Here is a 13,444-nt window from a genome sequence, read left to right as displayed (position 1 = left end):
TGAACCACATCCCTAGCCCTATTTTTTTTTAATTGTTGTTAGACCTTTATTTTATTTATTTATATGTGGTGCTGAGAATTTAACACAGTTCCTCACACATACCAGGTAAGTGCACTACCACTACCTAGTGCCCCCAGCCCTATTTTGTATTTTATTTAGAGACATAGTTTCACTGAGTTGCTTAGCACCTGGCTGGTTTTGCTGAGGCTGGCTTTGAACTTGCTGCCTCAGCCTCCAGAGATTCTGGGATTACAGGCCTGAGCCTGGCTACAGTTTTTTTGTTTTTTGTTTTTTTAGACTTTATTTAATTAATTTATTTTTTTATGTGGTGCTGGGGATCAAATCCAGTACCTCACCTGTGCTAGGCTAGCGCTCTACCACTGAGCTACAGTCCAGCCCCCTACAATTGGTTTTTGATATCTTAACCAAGCTAGAAGCTTATCAAAGTTTTCGGATCAAGGCAACTAGTTAAACAACCAGAACAATTGATTGATGTTACCTTGTTGGGCATCTCCCTACAAAGGAATGAGTTAGATAAAATTACAATCCTCAAGTCTAGAACAAAAGAGAGACAGCGACATTGTTTCCTTTGTCATTCTCTGGAGGATACTACCAACTGTCCCCCTTGAGAGTGATTTGTACTTCAATCTTACTTTGCTTTCACTTTTAAGAAAGTTCTCTTGAATTTTTTTTTTTTTTTCAGAACACAAGAACCAAGGTTTGGAGTTTCCTTCAGAGCCCTTCCTCCACCCTTATCAATCACTCTCCTGTGATTATTGATTATTTTAAACTGAGAGCACTTAAGATACTGTAGTTGCAGAAAGTCTTCTCTGAGCTGTCATTTCCTATGTGTAACAGCCACAAAAACTTTTTTGAGGAGGATGCCTTCCATGGACCAGGGCAAGAAACAGCCCTTCATCACTAGAGACTGGAAGTCAGGGTGCAATGGGCCTGACAAACTTACTAGAGCAGCCTTTATCTTTCATTAGCTTTATACCACCCCCTTATATTTCCTAGTGATGTATATATATATATATATATATATATATATATTTGGTACCAGGGATTGAACCCAGAGGCGCTTTGGAGGTCGTTATGAATGAATCAGATGACACTAGATCGGGCCCTCAACACCCCCCCCACTCCCCCCCCCCCCCCCCCCCGCGCCCCACCTCAACCCCCGCCCCACCCCGTGTTAAAGATTAAACATTTAAAACACTGAGACAAGCATAGAAAGAAGTTTTTTTTTTTTTTTTTTTAAATTTAAGAGACAGAACAGAGATGATGCCGGTGGGAGGGAGCGTGTTTTGCCCCTTTATAGATCTCTGATTTCTTTTCCTCTTCCCCATCTCCTCTCCCTAACTTGTGGGGGTGCCCAAAAGGCAGGAAAAGAGCTGCCCAGTGGAGACTCATTAGGAATTTCCTGTGTTGGGAGGAGCAACTGCCCCAGAGGTGTTAGCAACAGGTTGGGGGGGGGGTGCTCTGGAGGTGTTAGTGAAGCCAGAATTTGACCGACAGTCAGTGTAGATAGGTAAATCAAGTCAGGTCAGATCACGGAGGCCAATTTTGAGTGAGTCTGGGAAGTTGGAGACTGTCCCCTGAGGGATTGAAATATTAATTCCTTCAGAGCCCTTCCTCCACCCTTATCAAGAACCTGCCCCTGCTCCAACCAGTTGCCAAGATAACCTGTCCCAGGAATTTCCCCTCCCTACAGGGAGCTATAAGATTGTTATATGCTTGCCTCGAGTGCTTCTCTGATGTTCAAACTTCAACATGTGGGGAAGCAGGATAACCCGTGGTACCATTAGCATCCCATTTACTTTTCTTTGATAATTAGCCCCCATTTTTCCTACCAGATCTTTCATTATCTACTGCTGACTACCTGTACTTTACCCTTGTCTCACAGGGAGTGTGTGGAAGTGAAGTTATTATGGCTGAGAAAACAAAGGTTTAACATCAGTAGATCCCCCCAACCCCTGCTGATAAATTCATTAGTGCATTTCATTTCTTTTGTGGTACTGAGGATTGTGGTACCCAGGAGCGTTCTGCCTCTAAGCTGTGTGCCCAGCCTTTTTAATTTTAATTTTTAAAATAATTTTTTAGTCATGGATGGACCTTTATTTGTAATGCCAGATTCATGGGAACCCAATAGATTTTCAGGAGCTAAATCTGATGCAATCACACAAGAGTTTTTATTGCAAGCTTGAGCCTGGACTCACAACCGTTTCTGAAGCATCAGTTCCAGGGAGTGAGTCCTGGTCCTTTGTTCAGTGAGATTTTATAGGTTTTTGGGGACAAGGGTTAGTTCTTCAACCTCTGGACAGGCCTTGAGGTAGAAGTTGGGTTTTCAAAAATGTAGTCAACATCAGTTTCTCATATTTACTTATTTGTATGTAGTGCTGAGAATGGAACGCAGGGCCTCACATGTACCAGGCAAGTGCTCTGCCACTGAGCCACAACCCCAGCCCCATTGAGGTTGATATTTTCTTTTGTGTGGTGCTGAGACTTGAATCCAGGGCCTTGTGAATGTAAGGCAAGCACTCTACCAATTGAGCTATATCCCCAGCCCTTAATTTTCACTTTGAGATAGGGTCTCAGTGAGTTGTTGAAGCTGATGTTGACCAGTGATCTTCTTGTCTCAGCAATCCCCTTCCCCCCAATAGCTGGGATCACAGGCATGTGCCAACTGCCTAGCTATTAGTAGCTTATTTTTTAAAAAAAGCGCTGATAAGTTCATTAGTGCATGTCATAAAAACATCATATGGGCTATCATAGAGAAAATCTAAGAATACTCTGGAGTGCCCAGTGACTGCCTATCAGCAGGAATAAATAGGCCACTCACCTAAGAGAAAATGATAAGGAAGCATCTGGGGCTGTTAATTGGAATGATATTGTGTGACTCTCCTGTAGATTCCTAGAGATTCTAGTTAACATAGAAAGCTGGAAACCCATTAAACTGAGGGCCGCAGCAGAATACCCAAGCAACAAATTGATTTTAAATGGGAACTGCAGACTAAGATGCAGAAATATTGTTTGCCTCTTTCTTGGTTTTAGACAACTATGCACCCCCACCTTGCTGTTTCCTCACCCCCACGCTCCCCACAAAAGAGCAAGTTTTAATTTTTGTGAGATAGTTAATTTTGGAGTACTGAGTTTGATGGAGGTTTATCTGAGTTTAGTTGGAAGATCCAGAACTTGAGCAATGCAGACTGCAACTGATTTAGATTGACCATTTATGAAAAATTATTACAACAGGGAGGACATAAATTGTGATTTAATCCAAGTTGAATGTTAAGTATCATAATGTTATGGGGAGATCGCTCAGAAAACACACTGTCAGAATTTGAAACAAATGAAAGAATTTTATTTTGCCAATTTTACCTGGCATGGTGAAGCTAGATTTAAAGATAGGTAGTTAGTGTAGTTAGGTAAATCGGGTCTAATATCAAGTAAGATAAAAGAAAATGGAGGGCTGGGGATGTGGCTCAAGCGGTAGCGCGCTCGCCTGGCATGCGTGCGGCCTGGGTTCGATCCTCAGCACCACATACCAACAAAGATGTTGTGTCCGCCGAGAACTAAAAAAAATAAATAAATATTAAAAAAAAAAAGAAAAAAAAAAGAAAATGGAGACCATTACGGAGAATGGAGAATGAAGTCCGGGAAACCAGAGCAGCACTTGGGGAAATTGAAATGTTAATGTCCCCAAGGCCCATCCTAAGGAAATGTTAATGAAGCAGCTCCCAGCAAACCAAGAGGTGCTAATCAAAAACCACCCCAGGCCCTTCCTGCCCAGATTACCCCTCCAGCCCACCTATCTCCCATCTTTTAGCCTTCCAACTTGCATTGGATCACTGCAAGATAAAGGGAAACAAAGGGCAGAAATGTGGGAAGACTAAAGGAAGACCTTAGCTATAAAAAAGGGAAGACCTTGCCCTTCCACAGATTCCGCCTTTTGGATCCCCTTTGTCCTCTGGGGAGAAGTCTTTTCTGCTGCCCTTTAATAAAGCTTCTACTTTCTACTCTACACTTGCCTTGGTGTGCTTCAGCATTTGTGGAAGCAGGACTCCTCACCGGTAAACAGCGGTAACACAGGGACTGTGTCTGTCAGAGTGGAGGTTCTCTGAAAGAACAGCCCCAGAGATGTTTGTGGCCAAAGTATTTAAGGAAGAAAATAGAAAATAGAAATAGAAAACCATACCCTGGGGACTTTCCTATGGAATTTTGTAAGATTTTGCAAATTGCAAACAAGCAGAATACAGGGGCTGAAAGTGCAGTTAGCAAAGCAAAACCAGAAAACCATATCCTTATTTATGGGGTTTACATTCTCATTTATATGGGTCTTACACAAAAACAATTTGAAAATAACATCTTGAGAACAGCCTATGTATCAAGTTTCACCCGGAACCGAGAAGATGGAGTCGCTATGGCTACACTTACTGTTTGTTTATAGTTATTTCTTATACTTAACTACTGTTCTAGTAACCTATATCCATCTCTATTTATCTGTAGCTATATTAGACCTATGAGATTACACTTATCACTCACATTATCTTTATCTTAGTAACTTAAATCCTATATCTTAGAGTGATTATATTGTTGTATTGTTACTTTTTTTAAAACTTATCCTATGGCATATTGGAGTACCTTATCATTACTAATTTTATACAATTATCTTATAATCCTTTTATTCTTACTAATTAATATTTCATTAACCCATAATTTCTAATCTATAATTTATAACCTATAACCTATACTGATTAAATTCAGACAATAACAACAAGGGGCTTGCAAGTGTCTGTTTTAATCACTACTGTATGTCCAGTGCCTAGAAGTGTGACTTGCACATAGGAGGAGCTGCGTAAATTGTTTCAGAATGAATTTTTTAAAAATCAGATTTTGACAAACATTGCACACAGTCCATTTCCTAAGTGAGGGAAAGGAAGGTCGCCCTCTGGTTTCTCACTTGCTGCCCCTTTAAGACTTAAAGTGGAGGAAAAACGAAAGCGCTGCTGGGAAGGAGGGCGGGGCCGCGTGGTCCCGCCGCCCGCCCGGAAGCTCTGCGACCCCGTCTGCCGCTCTCGGGCGCGCGCCTCAGCGTGGGACCTCGGCCCGTCGAGCGGTTGTACTGGGCGTGAAGAGTCGCGGGGACAGATGATAATCGTGCGGTGTGCTTTCCTTCCGACCGCGGCGTTAGCAAAGCCAGAGGAGACCAGGAGGACCGCGCCTGCTCCTTTAAGATTGACCCCTGGCCTCCCCTGGAGGACAATATCGTGGTCACAAAGCACCTGTTCTAGTCCCGTCATCTTTCCTAACATTTAACGTATGTATCAGGAGGTCACCAAACAAGCGCTTCGAGTCTTCATTGGTGCTAGGGTGGGAGGGGAAGCATTGGTCTTGATGACATGGAGTCCAAATAAAAAAAAAATAACCTCATATTTGCCCTTTTTATTTTAAAACCTTAGAAGTGTATGATTGAAGGGATAAAACCCTGTACTGCTAAGCAAAAGTAGTCTATTGGAGGTCAGGACACTAGGGATCCCTTGGATGCCTAGGCATAAATGTGGGATAACTAATACTGTTGGAAGTCTTTGGCCTGCCCTGTTTTTTTGATATTTGAATGAATTGCCAGTTTTTTAGTGGGAGTTTATGCATAAATATCTGGATTATTTTGAGAAATTGGAAGATGTAGCAACTTGTTCCTGGCTGCAGTCTCTAGTGTGCTGTAGCCCTTGTGATATCCTACAAACATCCTGCATTATTCACTGACTTATCATGTCTAGACACTTGTAGGCATTCGAGGTTTTAGTCTAAATATTAGTCTAAATATTGGGTGGACACAAGACTTTGCAAAACATTTATGCCCTCCGCAGTCCTGTAGTCCCAGTGATTTGAGAGACTGAGGCAGGAGGATCACAAATTCAAGGCCAGCCTAGGAAACTTAGTGACACCCTGCCTCAAAATAAGTTTAAACTAGAAAGGGCTAGAGATGTAGTTCAGTTCCCATGGGTTCAATCTCCACTACCCCAGGGAGGGGAAAAAAGTATGTGTTTGTGTGGCAGGGGATGTAGCTCAGAGGTAGTACCACAATCCCCAGCACCACAAACAAACAAAATACCAGATTCTAAACAACTGCGGTGATGATTTTTGTTTAAGATGATATTCCTCATTCCTACTTATCAAGGTATTTTTCTGTAGGAAAAAATCTGCAGTCAAGCTTAGTAACATCAAATCTTCAGAGATTTACAGAAAGAGATTTGGGAGTTGATGTCTTTAGTAAAATTTAATTTATAAGGTGTTTTTTTCCCCAGAGGTAGTACCACAATCCCCAGCACCACAAACAAACAAAATACCAGATTCTAAACAACTGCGGTGATGATTTTTGTTTAAGATGATATTCCTCATTCCTACTTATCAAGGTATTTTTCTGTAGGAAAAAATCTGCAGTCAAGCTTAGTAACATCAAATCTTCAGAGATTTACAGAAAGAGATTTGGGAGTTGATGTCTTTAGTAAAATTTAATTTATAAGGTGTTTTTTTCCCAAGGGGGAAAAATCTGAATCTTGATTGCATTGTTTTATGATATGACAACTGTTTTTTTTTTTTTTTTTTGGTACTGGGGATGGAACTCAGGGGCACTTGACCACTGAACCACATCTGTAGCCCCATTTTGTATTTTATGTAGAGACAGGGTCTTACTGAGTTGCCTAGTACCTCGCTTTTGCTGAGGTTGGCTTTGACCTTGAGATCCTCCTACCTCAGCTTTCCCGAGTCACTGGGATTACAGTGATGTGCCATGATGCCTGGCAGACAACTGTTTTTTTGTTTTGTTTTTGAGCTAGGGTCTAGTTATGTTATCCAAGGTGGCCTTGAATTTCTGGGCTGAAGGAATCTTCCTGTCTCAGATTCTCCATTAGCTGGGTCTACAGGTTTGTGTCCTCACACTTGCTGGTATGATAATCTTTAAGTCCAAAGTTTCCAATTTTTCAATTGTTTCAATAGTTCAATTAAATTTACACAGGCTTATTAAAATAGGTTAGAAATAATAATCTAGAGTTTATATATGTCCATATTATAATTGTATTATTATATAATTAAATAATAATATTATGTATTACATACTATAAACTTTTATACCTGGGTCACAGGTTAATGAAATGATATAGTCAATATAATTTGTGCACCTCTGCACATAGTATAATTTGTTTACCCCCACAAGTCTTGGCTCGACTTCAAAAGGGCAAAACCTATGTTTGTCTTGTTAACTGCTCTGTCCCACCAGTAGAATTATAAGCTTCCTGAAGACAGGGGGCTTTGTCTGTTTTGGACTGATTTTGTTCAGTTGCCAAGCATGCCTGCTTAAAGATAAGTGTGTTGTTAAGTGTATAAAAAGATCTACCTTATTTTATGTAACAGGCATTTTTTTTTTTTGGAGCATTCTCCCCAAATGAAATGCTTGCGTATTTATTGTTCTAAATTATCAAAACATTTCATAGTGAAAAGGCAACAGAGAATTGGATTTTTCTAAGTTTATGCACCAAAGCTTTCCTCTGACATGAACTTACACTTGTGAATTGTCAGATAAAGAACTTACACTAAAATATTTTATTTTGTAATAGGATCTGGAAATGTTGGCTAGCCTTGGAATTTTCAGTATTATTTTTGCTTTTAGAGATGCAGAGATTCCAGCTGTGATCAAGTTGGGAGACAGCCTCTTGTTCTTTTCCCATGAGGAACAGCCTTTATGAACAGCAACACTGAAAGAACTGTTTGGAAAACAACTCATGGCTTGGAGCCTAGGTTGGAAAGTTCCCAGGAACCATTGGGGTCTCCTTCTGAAGACTATAAGAGGCAGTGGTTTTCTCCTGTTACCCTGGGGTTACTGTCCCTGGAGAAGAACAGGAAGCTTTTTGGACCATGGAATGAAAGCTTTCCTGGAGGAGAACACTGAAATCACCAGCAGTGGCAGTCTCACCCCTGAAATCCAGTTGCGGCTTTTGACCCCTAGATGCAAGTTCTGGTGGGAAAGAGCTGACCTGTGGCCCCACAGTGATCCTTACTGGGCAATCTACTGGCCAGGAGGCCAAGCCTTGTCTAGGTATTGCCCTGTGGAAATGGGATTTTTTTTTTTTTTTAATATTGGGGATTGAACCCAGGGGCCCTCTACCACTGAGCTATATTCCTAGCTCTTTTTATTTGAGACACAGTATTGCTAAATTGCTGAGGCTGGCCTTGAACTTTCTGTCTTCCTGCTTCAGTCTCCGGAAATAGATGGAGCTACCTTGCCTGAGTAGTGGGCCACTCTGCCTGGCTGTGCCTAGCTTTGAAAAGGGTTTCTTTAAGTCTGTCACAGATCCTTTCTTCTTTCAGTTCTAACTTTTCATTTTTTTTTTTTTAATCCTCTCGCAAAAAGATGAAAACCCAAAAGACAGGCCTGCTTAAGTCCTTAACTGTCCATGGTTTGGGGTGCTGTTACCCTGCCTCTTGTAGTAGTTGCCTGTTCTCCCATAGAACAAGAGGTGTGACTGGCTGCTCAAGGATTCCTTCTTCTTTATTGGCTCATTGACATCTCAGGGGAACTTTAGAATTGAACATGCATTTTTAAGTCCCACCTTCCAACTCTTTGTACTACAAAGGTCTCAGGGCATTGTTGCCCATAACCACACTATGCTTTTTTTTTTTTTTTTAATTAAAAAATAGCTTGCTGGAACAAAGGCAAGAGCTTAGTTGGCATGTCAATCTAATCTTGTTCTAGCATTAGTAATGATTTCATCTGGTTATGCCTTGAGGTGAAAGAGGTATGAAACAAAAGGATAAGGACTTTGTTTTACAGGAATGGTATTGGCCTATATAATCCACGTTGTACATAGTTTTATTTTTTGCTTTTTTGGGGTGTTATGGATTGAACCAGGAGCACTTAACCACTGAGCCACATCCCCAACCCTTTTTACTTTTTATTTGAGACAGTGTCTCACTAAATTTCTTAGGGCCTTGCTAAATTGCTGAGACTGGCTTTGAATTTGTGATCCTCCTGCCTCAGCCTCCTGAGTCACTGGGGTTATAGGCATGTGCCACCATGCATAGCTGTAATAGTTTTAAATGCAAACTATAGAAATGTGAACAGAAGTTTTAGGAGAGGGTATCGTGGGTGCTCTAACACTGAAATACATTTTCCCCTTTTTATTTTATTTTTAAATTTTGAGACAGGGTTTTGTTAAGGCTGGCATTGGATTTATGAACGTCCTGTCTTAGATTAGCTTCCTGTCTAGAGTAGTTGGGATTATGGAAGTGTACCACCACACCCAGCTAAACATAGAAGTTGGTGGGGGGGTGGTGTCAAAGGACTAGAAAGCTTTTTGGGTGGTGCGAAACAATTCCAACTTTCTGATTGTTATATTGCCCAAACTTCAAGCTTTATTTAGTTACATCATTTTGTTTATTTATTTATGGTACTGGGTATTGAACCCATTAGTGCTTTACCACTGAGCTTCACCCCCAGTCCTTTTTATTTTGAGACAGGGTCTTGCTAAATTGCTTAGGGCCTTGCTAAATTGCTGAGTCTGGCCTCAAACTTTCAGTCTTCCTGCTTTGCCCTCCTGAGTCAATGGGATTACAGTCATGCACCACCACACCCAGCTAGCTATATCATATTTTTTAAATGCTTTTTTTTTCCCCCCCAGGGTATTGGGGATCGAGCCTAGGAGTGCTTTACCACTGAATTACATCCCTAACCCTTTTTATTTTGAGACAGTCTCAGTAAATTGCTGAGGCTGGCCTCAAACTTGCAATCTTCCTGTTTCAGTCTCCTGAATCACTACAATTACACATGTGCCTGACTGATGTAAACTTTATTTATTTTGGTACTGGGGACTGAACTCAGGGGCACTTGAACACTGAGCCACATCCCCAGCCCTATTTTGTATTTTATTTAGAGACAGGGTCTCACTGAGTTGTTTAGTGTCCTACTGTTGCTGAGGCTGGCCCTGAACTTGCAATTCTCTTGTCTCAGTCTCTTGAGCCCCTAGGATTATAGGTGTGTGCCACTGAAGCCCAGCTGAATTTGTAAACTTAAAAAATAAAAACTAGTTACTAACACTAAAAATACGGGAGATTTTATATAAAATTTTACTTTGTTTTGAAAAATAGGAATACCTATCACACTAGAACTCAGTGCAGCAACAATTAGCTGGTAGCGCCTTTCTCGTTAGGCATGAACACCTCTCCTTTGCAACAAGTCCCCGCTGTTTCTTGTTATTCCAATCCTTGTATCATCTGGGGGTTGACATTATTTCAGTGTTTCCTCATTCATCTTTACTTTTGGTAACTACTTATCCCAGCCCAAATTCCCTAGTTGAACTGGACTTTGTGCCTTACCAAAGAGGTCACAGAACAGTTCAAATAGCACATAAAATCTCTCTATGGTGCCCAACAAAAGGAGACAGTGAATATTGGATCTAGTTAGTTCTGATGATAGCAGTATTTTGTCAGTCTTAATTTCTGGTACTTGGTAGTTCCTGGATCATAGTAATGACAACCTAATGTTTTTTTGTTTTTAAATTGACTTGAAGAGCATGATTAGTTTGTTGTGTGGAACTACTCTTCACCTGAATAGAAAGACCAAATAAAACTAATTTCTTTTTTTTTTTTTAAGAGAGAGGGGGGGAAGGAGAGAGAGAGAGAGAGAGAGAGAGAGAATTTATTTATTTATTTTAGTTATTGGCGGACACAACATCTTTGTCTGTATGTGGTGCTGAGGATCGAACCCGAGCCGTATGCATGCCAGGCGAGCGCGCTACCGCTGAGCCACATCTCCAGCCCCTACTAATTTCTTTTCCTTGCCACCTCTGCCCAGTTCTACAGATCAACTGTCTCAGTCTAGTCAATACAACTTGCAAGTTTGTACCAAGTTCTCCTAAGTTTTACTGTTTCTTTGCCCAGTCAAACCCAAAGACATTTTTATATTATGATCTCTCCTAACATTTTCCCATTTCTTCAAGACACGTGTTCTCCTTTTTATTTAAGGTATCTTTTGGATAATCCTGATGTTGTCAGAGGAAAATCTGTATTAGATATTGGAAGTGGATGTGGAGCTACAGCTATTGCTGCTAAGAAGAGTGGAGCATCTAGGATCTTGGCCAATGACATAGACCCAAGTAAGGATTTCATACTTAAAAATATCTAAAGCTCATCTTTTTTATTTTCTTCCAGAATAAATATATATAGATGCTTCAACATGATATCTTACTGTCATTTGTATTTTATAATCTGATAATGTGAGCTTATGTTTGGTGGGACATTGGGAGTCCTCTGAGGCCAGGAGTGGCAATATGTTTTTTCCTAAGAGTATTTGTATTTGTGTCATCAGATATCCCCAAGGGAAACCAAATGGGAATGTTTATGCTGGTTTCTGGGCTAGGAATCTCCTAAATATCTAAGTAGTGTTTATTTGGTCAAAACCCAAGTGAGGATAAGCATGTTTCTTTGGAGGAGATTTTTATTCCATTAGGGCCCAAGTTGAAACAGGTAAATTTTAATTTTATCTGATTTTCTTCTTGTCTACACTTATAACTTGCTGCCTTTACTTAAGTCTAGGGCTTTTTTCCCTGTCTACAGTAAAACTAAAAACAACCCCCCAAAAAAAAGACAGCCTAGTTATTAAAATCAGCAAATGTTCCTCAAATCCCAATATTTCCAGGTGTTCTGTATTGTTTCTTTTGCTTTCAGGATATCTAGTTATATATTTGGAAATTGCAGCAGATAACTTATATTGGCATACATTTTAGGCTTCTTTACCTAAAAAACTTTTCATGAAAAGGAAAAAATACTGTTAGAATATTTTAAAAGTTATTGAATCAATAGGAAACTAAGATAGCCTATTGGCATATGCTAACATACCAATTCATTATGTGCTTTTGTAAAGTTGCAGGACTGGCTATTACACTAAATTGTGAATTGAACCAACTGGATCCTATTCCCATTTTAACCAAAAACATTTTGAATTTGGAACAAGATAAGTGGGAACTTGTTGTACTTGGAGATATGTTTTATGATGAAGATCTTGCAGACAGTCTTCATCAGTGGTTGAAGAACTGCTTTTGGACCTATGGAACTCGAGTACTGATTGGTGACCCTGGGCGGCCCCAGTTCAGTGGACACAGCATTCAGCATCAGTTGCACAAAGTAGTAGAATATTCACTTCCAGAGGCTACCAGGAAGGAAAACAATGGATTAACAACAAGCACAGTGTGGGATTTTCGGCCTTGAGTTATCAAAAGTGCTTTCAAATATGAATGTTGTTCTGTTTGGATTTAATCCTGAACGTTTTGTCTACAGAAGATAATTCTCTATTTTAAAGAATGTAGTTCCCATTAAATGGAAAATTTTGTTTATAAAACATGAAGGATTAAAATGTTGCCAGCCTTTATCATTAACTAATTATTTATTTCTATGCATGCCATTTACAGAAATCTCTATCTGCAATTTTTCATCTAGTTTTTTGGAATATGATTATAGAAAGCAATACCCATTAGTGGTGGTGTGCAGTCCAAATGGTGGAGAAGAATTAGCTACTGTAGCATGATCTGTTTCTATAGATGAGTAAGAACATTTATTTAAGTGGTACTGGGGATTGAATCCAGGGGTGCTTTACCACTGATGCCACCCACCCACCCACCCGCTACCCTTTTTTTGTTGAAACAGGGTTTCACTGAGTTGCTAAGGATGAATACAAACATGTAATCCTATGATTTTTCTGAATCACTGGGGTGCACCAAGCAAGAATACTGTATTTAAAGTCCAGCATAGTTGTCTATGCTGTAACCCCAGTGACTGGGAGGCTGAGGCAGGAGGATGGTAAGTTTCAGATCAGCCTATGAAACATGTGAGACTTTGTCTCAAAAATACAAAATAAAAAGAGCTGGGGGATATAGCTCAGTGCTAAGAGTGTGGCTGGGTTCAATCTCCAGTACTGGAGGGGAAATGGTACATTAAAAAAAAATTATCCAGATGTGAATGATGGCACATTCCTATAATCTCAGTGACTTCTGAGTCTGGAGCAAGAGAATCACAAGTTCTAGACCAGCCTGGGCAACCTAATGAGACCCAGTCTCAAAATAAAAAGGACTGGGAATGTAGCTCAATGGTAAAATACCCCTGGGTTCAGTCTTCAGTACCCACCACCAAAATTATAAACCTCCAACTTAAAATAATTTTTAAATTAGTAAATTCTAGTGATACGTAACAGTGGGAATCATTTTGACATACTCATAAATATATATAACATAGTTTGTCCCATTTAACCCCCTTTTGATTCAGCTTTGGTTAATTAGAAATTACAAACTACAGTGACATTGGATATTTGGCAAAATTAATTTTACTGTTGTATTCTTTGAATATTAAAGATGCTAACCTGGTTATTGTCCTTTTCAGCAAAATGAGAAAATTATAC

The 13,444-nt window shown here is 40.0% G+C and overlaps 1 protein-coding gene across 1 annotated transcript; it reads left to right on the top strand.

Moving 5' to 3' along the window:
• The first annotated feature begins 5,003 nt into the window (after positions 1–5,003).
• Etfbkmt (electron transfer flavoprotein subunit beta lysine methyltransferase) lies at positions 5,004–13,181 on the top strand. The gene is made up of 4 exons (XM_005334050.5): positions 5,004–5,320; positions 7,670–8,095; positions 11,020–11,150; positions 11,918–13,181. The coding sequence occupies exons 2-4, from the start codon at positions 7,782–7,784 to the stop codon at positions 12,259–12,261; spliced, it is 789 nt and encodes a 262-aa protein (XP_005334107.1). The 5' UTR covers positions 5,004–5,320; positions 7,670–7,781; the 3' UTR covers positions 12,262–13,181.
• The last annotated feature ends 263 nt before the right edge of the window (positions 13,182–13,444 follow it).

The sequence above is a fragment of the Ictidomys tridecemlineatus genome, chromosome 6 (genome assembly GCF_052094955.1).
Source record: "Ictidomys tridecemlineatus isolate mIctTri1 chromosome 6, mIctTri1.hap1, whole genome shotgun sequence".
NCBI classification, from domain to species: domain Eukaryota; kingdom Metazoa; phylum Chordata; class Mammalia; order Rodentia; family Sciuridae; genus Ictidomys; species Ictidomys tridecemlineatus.
This window is presented reverse-complemented; position numbering and strand designations above follow the sequence as displayed.